Genomic DNA, 13,541 nt, shown 5'->3' on the forward strand with positions numbered 1-13,541 from the left:
TTGTCATCTTCATATGCTGCTGTGCATTAGGAATGCATATTAGAATGAAATATTTTCCTAATGTGCACACATGCCAACTCTTTATTAAAATAATAAAAAGAACTACTTGTTCACACAATTCAGATTATTATGTTATATATATTTGACTTTAAAAGCCATTTTCTCAATGACTACCATATGTGAATACATTTATGAAATTAAATAAAAAGCGAAAATAAATAAGACAATGTTTTTAAGCTAACAGGATGGGCATGGTAATGACACTTTGGAAACTTTGTACGTATCAATTTTCTTTTGAAAGTATTAGAGCTGTTACCTAGGTAGTGGATGGTAAATCTTTGTTTTGAATTAATAAAACCTGCTAAAATTTTAAAGATTTTAAAAGGTTCTGGAGTCTACTCACTATAGTTATTTACTATAAGCTTGGGAAGAATTGTTTTGTCTCATAGGTAAAAAGCTATTTTAGTGAAACAAACTAAATACAAATAAATAAGAACTTGTCTGGATAGAAAAGTAAGATAAGTGAGAACATCCAGGGAATGTCATGGTAATTAATCCTATTTAACATTTTAAAAGTCTATAAACTTATCAGGTATACAAAATGAGGCAGCAGAAACAACATGTTTGACTTAGAATGGCACTGGCAAAGCCAGTGGGTAGATCCTGGTAGTACTGGGACTTTCCTTTCAAGTGCTAAAAAATTCTGAATAATAACAGGGACAATTAGCACTGACAGAAGGATGAGGCCTTTGGTTGTTGGTTCAGATACAGCTCAAGGCTACAATTAAAAAACAGTGCTTTCAATTGTATCTGGAAACATTAGCAACTGGTTTCAGATATTCTTTGTTGTTGTTTAGTGCTGTTTATAACTTTCACAAGATAGCCACAATGAAATTTCAGTTGTTTAAAAAAATTAAACATATTACTTGTAGCATCTTTCCCTTTGAATGTCAAGATACATTTAAAAAATGGAATTCATGTTCAGAGGATCCCTCTGAGGTATATAGAATGCCTTAAAAATAAAATAATTTTCCACCCACCTGTGGTTTAATAATATTATTTTTTCAGCTCATCTTTCAGAAGAATTAATGTTGGCACTATTGATTTTTTAAATGCTTTCTAACATGTAAGCCTTGCTAGAAAATCTAGACTAGAACTTAGAAGATTTAGTTATTTTTATTCAGTTCTCTTATTTTAATACACCTATTGTAGATTAACAATAATTAAGTATGATTAACCAATTATAATTTGCAATAATAATTATTTTCTTGGTCTTTTTAACTTGTTTATTTTTTTAGAACTCTGTTAGCCATGTATAATTAGCTTGTTTATTTAATTGTTTGATTTCATCTTCTCTAGAATATTAATTCTATGATGGTAGAGATAGTGTCATTCTTATTTGCTGATTTATCCCCAGGACCTGTTCCTGGTACATGTTGGTTGCAAAGAAGTGAAAGTAGGAAGGAGGGAGAAAAGGAGTAGAAGAAAAGAAGAAAGAAAAATAGACTAAAGTGGTAGAAGAGCCAAGATATGCTGAGAAAAAGTTAATGTCTGACAATGTTTATTCTTAGTGTTCAGATTGAGGGTCCTGGAGGCCCCCGGGAACTTGTATTCTCTAAAGGTATTCTACCAGCCACATAAAGACAAAGCATTCTCTTAGTGAAAAAGAAATTTAATAAGATTAGTATTCATAGAGAGAAGAAAGGATAATAGTTTCCCAATGAAACACCCAATGCTACCCATCCCCTCGTGGGTAAATGCCCAGCCCAGCAGGGTTGACACAGAAAAAGGCTGCTAAGTCCTAAAAACTTACCACACCTCCTGGCCAAAAACCATAGAAAAGGGGCAGAGGGATTGGGGAAGTCTGGGCCTAAAGGAGCAAAATCGAAGTACAAATCAAGGTAATGGCGCCCATTGTCAGTCTTGCCATATATTTCTTACCCATGTCTCTCTTCCAAGTGTCTCTACATGTCTCAACTACATGTGTCTTCTTCTATGTACTCCAAGTCTCTGGTGCAAGTCCACAGCAGAGAAGCAAATGGCCCTTTTTCACATGTCTCTATTCCACATGCCTCCTCCAGACAATTCTCTAAGTCTTTTCTAGCTTCTCCTTGGTACTCAACTCCATCCTTCATTAGGTGGCTCAGGGAACATTTTATGGAGATTCTCTGTGACACTACCCAAGGGGTATATTTATTTCTTGGCCCTTATACTTTTATGCAATATTCACATTAGCGAAGTAGAGATGTGAATCTATTGGACTCTCCTTGACTTCACAAATGACTCTGTTGGACTTTAAAAGAGAGTAACAGTGAGCTCTAATTCTAAGACCATTGTGAATCTGACATGGTTATGATTAGTTTGAAAAACATGAATTTGTAAAGGATGAGAAAGAGCTCAGATAACTTAAACATACATGTGGTATACTTTCTTCAACTGTTCATAGTTTCTGCCCTCTCCTTTCTTGACCAAGAAGAATGAAAAATAAAAAAAAAGTACTCAAAAGTGGGAAATTTAACCCCTTTGGTCTGCTAGACCCTCACACCGATAGTCATATTACCATTGTCTGCCCTGAGATCCTCAAACACAACCCTGTATATGTCATTCCTTTTGTGAGAAGCAATATGATGAACTTGGATTTCCAAGTCATGTCATATGCCCAGAAATCTAATATCACACATCTGTCTCTACTGCATTTAGACAGTCTTCTGCAGCCACCTCAGCTACTATCCAGTTTCATTATCTTAAGATAACTTATCATCTGATACACTGTGTGTTTTATTTATATGTTGTTTTGCTCCCCTTCATTAAAATATTAATTCTGCGCAGAAAGGAGTTTTGTCTGTCTCAGTATGGATACCCTGAGCCAAAGAATGCTTAATGTTTCCAGAACATATGACAGTGACACATAATAGACAGACAAAAGCCATTTGTTGAATAAATGAATGAAAGAGAATAAGAATGGTTTACTTTGGGGGAGGGCTACTTCTTTTTTATTTTACATTTGAACAAACAAGTTTATAGATCTAAACACTGAATCATCCCTGAGTTTTTACAATCCTTCTTGCAACTTTGACAGTTCTATTATCTTGAAGTTAAATATATACCCACTCTGGGATGCTTTGTGTCTGAACTCCCTTGATGATATACATTTTGCAAATACGTCTGTATTGTCAGTGACACTAACCTCTGTGGAGTCCAAGATTATTCATGCAACTTGATCTTTGATTAAAAAACAAAAAATTGAAAAGTGATTTTTTTTTTTTTTTGTAGCCTTAAAGCATTCTCTAGAACACAGATGAGTTTGGGAAACATCTTTGGTATTTACAATAAATATCAAATGAAATTATGAATTATTTCCTTGACTAAAGCTTCATCGCAGGATACTTAAACAATATGTTCAAGAGTCTGAATTGTCATGAACCACTAGTTCAAAAGTGGCAAGTGCATTTTGAGGAGTGTAGAGTGGGAAGATACTGGAACCTTGCCAGACAGTAAAAGATGTGCAGGAAACTAGCAAAGCACTACAAGTTTGGATGCCTCTGTGCCAAAGAATGCTTAATGTGTTACTGTGCACTAAGGAAGAAAATGTACTTATATTTTCTATCATACTTTCTTCTATTAAAAAAACACAACAGGCTCAAAATTTGCTTATTAGTGCCAAACTCCAAAAAGATTTAATATATAACTTAATGGCTGCTTTAGCCTTTTCCAAAAGCAGGGTTTTAAACTAATTAACATGGAATTTCCTAGGGTGCACTAGTGAGGTAATTTGCATGATAAGATAAGACTTAGGGAAGGTGGCTTTGCCTGAAATAGTCTTTGTTTTCTTGTACTACCCTCTTTAGGACTTGCCATTTTGTACAACTCCTTGCAATTCATTTATCCTTCCTAGATGGGATTCTGTTTAATTCATGAATAGCTTAATAAAGTCAATTAGATGTCTAAATTTATTTTAATGACTTTTGTTTGTTTAGTACTTAGCAATCATTAAATACTCATCACTTTACAGCTATTAAAACTTTCAATATCTAAGCAATTTTTTCATACCTCCCTCATTAGGAACATCCCAGATAGAACATGCCTACCTCTGTTCATGAAACTTAAAGGAGTTACTTGGAAATATTTTATTTATTTATTTTTTAAAGATTCATTTATTTGTTTGTTTGTTTGTTTGTTTATTTATTTATTTATTTATTTATACAAACACTGGGTACAGTCAGAAGCGTGGGAGGGTAGAGAATTCACCAGAGCCAGAGCAGGGAACAGAACAGGCAAATTAATGAAGTATACTGCTGAGGGGAGCAGCAGGCGCGGCAGGAGAGGTCTGCACGCTATGTGGGACTCTCGCCCAGTGGCTGGGGATCAAACCAGTGCTGCAGAGGCTGTGGGCAGCTTCGCAACCCAGCGCTCAACTGTTGTGCCACCGGGGAGGCCCTGGAAATGTTTTAAATAGTGAAGAGGAAGAAAATTAATTTACCTGTAACACCCACTGTAATAAAAGACAGATTTCCCAGGAAAATCCCAGAGAGATTTTCATACATATAGAAATAAATATGAGGTGGAAAATGATGAAAGCATTTTCCCTAAATTTCTAGTCCATTTTAATTCCTTTACAAACAGCTATGAGAATACAGATCGCTAACATTTTCATTAAAATATCTGACCATCCCTATGTACCTGCTTTCTAACCATCACCACACTACTACCATTGTAGCACTTTAGGACGAAAAAAAAAAAAATCTTTCCACGATTTAAGAACAGATGGAGAGTGACTGAGAGCTCTGTTGCTTTCTAAATAGAAAAACAGTATTTGTTTTCCATTAGACATAGGATAGATGGTGTCAGCCATTAGGTATCTTTGTTAATCTCTTCAGCTGAATAGTCCTAAAGCTTCAGTACCAACAGTATCTATTTATATGGATCAATAATGCAGATACACTTTTTTGCAGTCTTCCCCCAAGCCTGAACATATTAGCTTAACCTATTTGAATAAAATATGCAATAGAAAACTATTGTATTGTAGAGTTACATTGGGCAGTGTGTCTGCCATCAGTGCATATAATCACAGAGGTAGCTAGAGAAGGGTATTTGGAAATTCTAGTGACCTGCATGTGAAGCTTAGTTTTTAGAGTGATCTCTACAGATTATCCACATTCAATCATAAACAGAACTTTTTACATAGAAGTGTTAAAAATTGCTCTAAAGCATCTGAGAATTGTTAAAAATGAGCATTACCAATCTGCCACTGATATAACAAAGACAGTGTGAAATCTACTCTACCAAAAGAAACAATTCATTGTGAATGTGATACCAAGCCAAAGAACTCCTTTTCCATGTATATAGAAACCCATACCTTGACACCAAGATTTAAGAAAAGAGTTCATACAGTCTTCTGACAAGGAAACAAGGGGCGAAAGTCAAGTCTGTCTCCCCAACTGTAAAGGAAATGGGTTCATATTGTTGGGGGGAGTGTAACTGAAAATGAAAACAGTAAAATTTTGTTAAGGACTGGATTAAAGGCAAACATGTATGGACTTGGCTGAAATTTACTGGTTAGTTATAAATTGGTCCAATATATGAAGAGTTTTCTTTTAAATGACCAAATTATCTTGGTAGACAGACTCATTACTTGTGTGCTTTGTTTGGTTCTTCTTCCTGTCTTCATGGTTCTGTGTCAAAAGGTCTCTTGGTTCCAGCTGACTTGGAGTTTAGTTTAAGGTCCATCGCTTGGTATATACTTGAGCTGTATGATTTGTAGACAAGCATCATTCTCTATTTCCTCTGCAAAAACTAGCCCAGAGTTAGTTAATATGACTAATTGTTCCTGCTAACAGTGGAGCAAAGTTTTAAATGCATCCCATAACCTGAATAAGCTCGTGTGGAAATCTGCGTGAGTTATTTGAATAAAAAGCACCTCATATGAAGAATTATTATTTTTAGATTTGGATAATTACTTTGAGTGTATACAATATGTTCATTCTAGCACCTACATGTATGAATGTTATATGTGTGTTTCACAACAACCAAAAGAAAGAGGTTGCTGTCTTCAGTGTTTAATCGAGGAAAGGATTAGGGATTTGCCAGAAATTATAGAGCTATTTAGTTGTATTGGCACCTGAACCCAGAACTAGTGACTTCAGAGCTATTGTTTTCTAGTTATTTTTACAGTTTTCTGAAAGAAATTAAAGTTCACTGTCATGTTCAACTCAAGTAATGTAAACCACTGCCTCTGTATATGAGGCAACATGAAAGACCATTGTCACAGTTATGCAGCTACCCAGAATAAATAGGAATGTTTGAAAAATTTTGGGGAGCTCTTTTATATAACAGACAATAGTCAAAAGCAGTAGAGTATGAAAAAGCTACAGCCTCAGTCCATCAGACAAAGCACAGAGTAGGAAAGAAGTTGGTGATATTTTTCACCCATGCTTGGATAGATTTTCATCATCAGTCGGTGCATTAATTCTATCTGGCTCCTGGAAACAGTCATTTGCTTAATAGCTCTTTTGTGACTGAGGGAGTTAATACACAATCCCAAATGAATTCACTTCCAGCTGGGGAGGAGTTTAGACAGAGATGGAAAAAAATCTAACTTCATTTTTCACAAATAATATGATGATGAAAGTTGGAACCAACTACTTCAGTATTTTTGTTGGAAAATTCATGTAGATGTATTTCCTTGAGTCAGTGTAAATGGAGCTAAGAAAATTAATAAAATTCAAATTGTCCTTGTAATGCTCATATTTTCTGCATCCTACTGGGAGATTTTTATACTACACTAAACTTTTACCTAGGCATAATTCTAAATAAATATCTTAAAATTATAACTTTATTTTTGAAATAGTTCAAAATAATTGTCCAGTAACAAAAAATTGCATTTTTTGTAAGTTGTTGTTAGCCCACTGCCAATTAAGATTATCTATTTAAATGATTGTTGTGTTTAATTATGCTAGAGAAATATTAATACATACATGTAATGGTATGGTTGCAATTTTCTTGTTAGGTGATAAAACAGGAAGAACTCGGAAAGGATCTTTCTGATTGTACTCTGTATGATCTACTGAAATATGATGATTTTAACTCTGATAAGCACCTGGCTCTTGAGGAATTTTATAGAGCATTCCGTGAGTATTACATTTCTTCTCTAATTTCTTTTAGATCATTTTTCAGTTTCTTACACAGTGGTATGTTTGCTTGCTATCAGAGTACAAACTGTTTCTTAAGATAAGTGACATGATTGAGAAAATTGCAATGTTTGGCTATATTGAAACATATATAAAGGCAAGAGATTTAGCTGTTCTAAAATGAAGAGCTGGAAATATTTGATAATCCTGTCTATCGGTTCTCACTAAATCTAGTTTAAGACATTAGTTCCATAATGTGACTTGCAAGGTGATTTCAGAATAGAAAGAACATTTGACCAACAACACTAGATATCAAAAACAAACAAATCATTTGCAGGGTGAATATTTGTTTATTTTATTATGAAATTGAAGTGGATTGATATAGTTACATATATCTTAATGATAAAAATTACAACAAACATGGAAAGTTATACTTACCTTAAACTTGGGAATATTTTATACATACTTAAATTATTTAAAAACTTAAGATTAATCATTTATGCTTTATAAAGTTTATTGGCTAAATTACTTGCATGTTATTCAAAAACATAGAACTAAGAGACAAAAACCAGAAAAGATTTGGGAACTGTGTGCAAGAAGATGGGAAAAATTAAATTTACTCTTCATATTTGAAAATTACACAAGAATAGGAGAATCATATAATTTAATTCATCATCTGAAACCAATATATTTACTTATTGCTTTCTAAAAAGCAGCAGAGTGATGGGGACTGAAATTAAAAGGTCATTTGTGAATTATGCATCTACCATCTGCTGGATATCTGATATTGGGGGAAATTACTTCTACCTATATTAATAAGAATAGTGATTTTCTTATAAGCTGATAATTTTATATTGAAACATTGAACTCTTTTTTATGTAACATTTTTTACAAGCCAAAAAAAGTATGTGAAATATCTGTAGGTTACAAAGCTATAAGGTAAGACACCAGGATACTCTTCAGATTTGATTAAATTGAATTTTCACTTTAAATTGCAACAGTGCAAAACAATACAGACCAATAGACATTTGATCTTTTAACAATGTTCAGCAAGATTAGACTACTTTTCAAATATAACAACAGGAAACATGAAAACAGCAAATGCATTGTAGTTTGTATGAAGAACTTGGCATGCTAAAGTTAAGTACTAAGTGACTGAACTTATATCAAAGTATGTCAAACTATAATTATAGCATCCTATGAATTTTCCACTCATCATCACTGTGTAGCAGACATCATTTTGTTTGTTCAGTCAGCAGGGAGAATATATACTTTATCAGGCAGGAAATTATGATACATTATTAATAGTATATTACATCCTTGTATCTATAGTACTATGATGCAAGATAGAAGGGGATAGATGTGATAGCAATATTAAGTGAATCGAGAGTATCATCTCCAGTTCTGGGAATCAGGTGATTTTATGATGATGATAGCAACTGAGTTAGTCTTCCAAATGAGTGGATTTCAGCTTTGGGAGATGAGAGATGGAAGATGGACAAAAATACCATAATTAAAAAATCAAAAGCATGAGAAACTAGGGTATTTAGAAAAACTAGTACAACTGTGAGTCTGAAGTACTTTGAAAATATATCAATAATTGTTGCTTTTATACTAATTTATATCTGAAATAATCAGTAAAATCTATCAACTACTGTCTCCCATTCCCTTGCTATGAGGATACATGGATTTGGCAAAATTAAATTAATTGAAACATGTAGTGACAGCAGGAAATAATCTTAATGATACACAATTTATCAAGTATCAATAAGATAAAGACATGGAAATGCTTGTGTATGATTTTTATCTAGAATATTGATTGTGGAATGGTGTAGCTAAAAACTAAGGAAAACAAATAGTGAATAATGTTATTTTTATGACAGTACTGCAAAAGACTGAATAATGATCCCTAGCAATATCAGTAAATAAGAATATCGCCTAGACTACCACTGTTTGTACATATCAAGGGGAATAATGATCACTGTCTATGATAAGATTTGATGTTAAGAAATACAAGGTAGAGCAGTATATATTTCTGCTAAATAAAATTTTGCAATTCATAAATCAAGCAATAAAAGTATTCAATAAAGAAATAGTAAAACATTTATAAAAGAGCTATATTGTGCTAGAAACTATTGAACTAGTACGGAAAAAATACTTGATTTTGTTAATTGTTAGAAGGTAACGTTAGCAATTTCATATAAATAAGTTATAGTTCATGCAATTATTTTAATGAATACCACAATGATTCTGTCATTACATCAAAAGTATGTATTGTACAATGGGTCTACATTTTTAATATTTGAGTCATAAATAATTATTAGGTAATGAAAGCATTTGACAGTCATTTTATGAAATTTTTCTTTTTTGTATAATCACAAAATATACCTTAACAATGATAAAATTATATTGACCTAACCATTTAAACAACAATGTTTTATAAGTAATACTGGAATTATAGATGTTATTTTTATAATCTGTATGGCCTCACCAACTGGTTTTCTACAAATAAATCAGGTATTAAATCATGGTTACACCCTCATTTGAAGAGAAGACCATGCTATCTAGTGACTGCCCCACCACCCCACCAGAGATAGTAAAACTAACTTGTGTGGATTGTCTTTACATTACCAAGAAGGGATTTATACTTGATGCGAATAGGAAACATATACCGTTATTCTTCCTCCCCATCTGCTATAATATTTCACAAATTCACTTTGGCTTTATTAAGTTTAGTAACAGGCTTTGTATAATGATATGATTTTAGAAAATTACTCTATTATAAAATCCTTACACAGTATTATGAATAAAAATCATATAATAGTGAGAAAGGCAGTCTATTAAAAAGTCATGTATCAAGTGGCTACATGTTTATAGTGCTGTGATAGTTAAGTAACTTGAAAAGATAAATTTTCTTTCTGATAGGAATATGAAATCTCAGACAGACAGTGATAAAGATGACAGATATAATAAAGGTAAAATGTCATGATTTTCACATCAAGAATGTATTCCCCAAGATAAAAAAAATAATAAGCAAACAGCCCAGAAAACAGACAATCTATAATTGGATATCCAGAAGAATAATAAACTAAGACTGGAAGAGTTAATAAACTTATCTTGATTCATTAATTATTTTCTAAGTAGATACAAGGATAAACAGATTTGCTGAGTTACAGAGTATTTTTCTTTTTTGCCATGCTATATAATGGAAATAAAGGGTAGTTTGCAAATTATAAATGGTTAATGAAAAAACAAACAATGGGGCCTCCCTGGTGGCACAAGGGTTTAAGCACCACACTATGAAGCAATCTGTAACCTCTGCAGCATGAGTTCGATCCCTGGCCGGCCAGGGAGCAACTCACATGGCACAGCAGACCTCTCCTGACTCACCTGCTGCTCCCCTTAGCAGTGTACTTCAATCAATCTGCCTGTTCTGTTTCCACTGTGTCTCTGGTGAAGCCTCTCACCCCCCCCCATATCTCTGGCCTGTACCCCAGTTCTTGTATGCATAAATAAATAAATCTTTTAAAAAAAGAAAAAAAAACACATCACTGACCAAAAATTACATTATTATTACAGTATTTATGAGCTTTACTATAAATATTTTTCCTTTGTGGATAAGATGAATTATTATATTTTAATATTTTTCAATAGGCATTGAAAGGTTCAGTATTCTTAAATTTTTGCAGCATTTTTGGTATTATCTTTAAAAGTCCACTAAGGTATTTACAATAAATTGTTACTAGGTTTTTAAAATAATTTTCAATTTTACTACGATATTTAAAATAAATCCTAAGTGTGAGCATAGGGTATTCTAAATCATTCAACTTGCAATTGAAATCCTCTTAATGAGATCCAATAAATATTAAGAGGGTTCAGGGCCAAATTTTTGAGTTCAGAAAAAAATCACTAAATCTCTGGTCAGAAGGTAGATGCCTCATCTTAGCATTTTATTTTCTTGAATATTGTCAGTAAAATATATTTTTCAGTGAAAACATCTGTTACATAATTAAAAATGGGTTAGGCATGTAATTACAACTACAAAAATTTGTAATAACATATAAGATTCATTGTTTTAATTTCTTCCATGTCAGCATTGTGGTGTTTGGCTAAGTTTGATTTGCATGAAATACTTTATTTTTTCCTTTAAATCTATGGGTAAATGCAATGATTACCTCTTAGACAAGATGACCATATACTGAGCTGAGGCATTTAATTTTAGAAGTGATTTTCAAATAAATTTTTGTATTTACTTAGTTTTGTAGTTAAACTCAATTAAGATGACAAAGTACTGTGTTGTGATTATTGATTTTAGGAACAAATTACTTTCATTTAGACTTTCTGCATAGCAAAGAGTGGTGTAATTCACAATCCAAAGAAAGAATATTAATTTTGAAAATGATTTCATTATAATTTATTTGCTCAGTTAAAACATAAATTACTTTGACTTTCTGTAGTAATCTTGAAATTATATGAAAACAGAAATGTGTGTAATTCTGAAACTCATCAGAGATGTAGCAGTAGAAACTGTAGTGCTGGCAGTTCAGCAGGTAAATAAAAGAATATTTCCTTTTTAATGAGCAAAAAGCAGAATACATAACCCTACATCAAAGAAATATTTACATTGGGCCTCCCCTGGTGGCACAGGCCCTTGAGCTCCACGTAGTGAAGCTGTCCGCAGCCTCTACAGTGCCAGTTCAATCCTGGCCGGCCAGCGAGGGTCCCATATGGCACAGCAGACCTCTCTTGTCGTGCCCACTGCTCCCCTCAGCGGTGTCTTTTGTCATTCTGCCTGTTCTGTTCCCCATTCTGTCTCTGGTGAATCCTTTCACCCTCCCATGAATCTGGCCTGTACCCCAGTTCTTGTATAAATAATTAAATAAATCTTTAAAAAAAAAAAAAAGAAAGAAATACTTAGATCTAATCCAAAACAATAAAACTCAATCATGGGTTTAGAAATGAATAGGGTGCTTGACTTTGGAAGAGCTGAAGGCAAAATGACTTCCATTGCTGCTGATAATGTTCTACATTTTGTTTGGAATGATTTAGGAAATACTGAGTTATACAGTTGACATAGCTACTACAAAATAGCCATCCACACAGAGTATTGTAGTATGTATATCCTCAGCACAAATAAGATGTTTATTTTACAAACTAGCTTGAATAAAATGTTTGTAACGTTACCTTAAACCAATGTCCCCCCCAATGTTGTATTATCAGTGGATCATTTGAATCACAAAATCTTCTGTCCATAGTATGTTCTTTCAAAATATTTTATGCTTCTAAAAATAATCTTATTTTTTAAATTAATGACTAATTTTTCCCTCTGATTGAAAAGAAATATACCAACTTTGTCTTCCAGTACAAGGGACTGTTCATTCTGAAAATAAAAGTGTTATTAGTCTCAGTTATTTCAATCCAACAATTACCTGCAAAACACTTCCAGATAGCCTGTACAGTCTCATGTACCACAAGGATTAATGTTTTCTATTTAACTTTTGAAGTATTTAAATAGCTCCACACATTGTTACCTGTGTAAACCCTGGGGGAATTAATGTAGCACAATAAGTAGAGCTTAATAATGCTTTAATGCTTAGAATTCCTGAAGTATTCTGTAGTGCCTTAGGGTCATCACAATGAAAAGTCTTGCATGTACATATGTACATATTTATGTTTAGCAGAATTTGTGCAAAATAATTATGAACTTGCCTCATGGAAATGCAGAGTATTTCTTCTTGGCAATTCATATATAGGTATTCCAAAAACAATAGAAAATTAGTTTTTAACAAAAAAATTAATAATTAGCATAATACATCATTAATAAAGTTCCACCTTGCATTTCTACACAAGTAATTAATTTGATAATTATTAGCTATTTAAAATATTTGAGGCCAATCATCTAGTAATGCTCCAGCTTTTGAGTGTTGAGTCTCTTAATCTACTTTGTTCAATAACAAGGTTCAATTTCTTAAGGAAGTTCTATTATAAAATTACTTAATTTGTATTAATATTTTAAGTCTGGAAGTGTTATTTAGTGAGTGAATTTTTGACATAACCTATAACCCTTACTAAGTTTGTAATGATAATTTTCTATAACATGTATATTTATCTTTAATTTCCAACAAATATTTATTATAATCTTAGGTGACAGTTTAAAAATAGATGGTTGCTAAAAAGATGTTTGAATGAAAATGGAAATGAGTTATCTATGCTAAGTGCTGTTTAGCTGCCTGACTCAGAATTTTGTGAGGAAAAGAATAGCGTATATTGTATGCAAGGTACTCACTGAAAAATGTGTTCATACTGATGGTAATTGTCCCTATAAAGAGGAAGGCAATTATGATAAACTTGTTACTAATCAGTCAAATAAAGAGATGTCTGTTGACAGTGACCAGATAGGTCTAAAAAAAAAAA

The 13,541-nt window shown here is 32.8% G+C and overlaps 1 protein-coding gene across 3 annotated transcripts in view; it reads left to right on the top strand.

The window, feature by feature from the left end:
• The window catches only part of FSTL5 (follistatin like 5), a gene marked incomplete at both ends in the record, with an annotated part of 468,907 nt that overhangs the window by 225,376 nt on the left and 229,990 nt on the right, over positions 1 to 13,541 (top strand). For all 3 annotated transcript variants that reach the window (XM_084246222.1, XM_084246223.1, XM_084246224.1), the window contains one exon: positions 7,007 to 7,127. In XM_084246222.1, coding sequence (XP_084102348.1) covers positions 7,007 to 7,127 — 121 coding nt within the window. The remainder of the gene's footprint in view (positions 1 to 7,006; positions 7,128 to 13,541) is intronic.

This window comes from Talpa europaea (genome assembly GCF_964194135.1).
Source record: "Talpa europaea genome assembly, chromosome: 10".
NCBI lineage: Eukaryota > Metazoa > Chordata > Mammalia > Eulipotyphla > Talpidae > Talpa > Talpa europaea.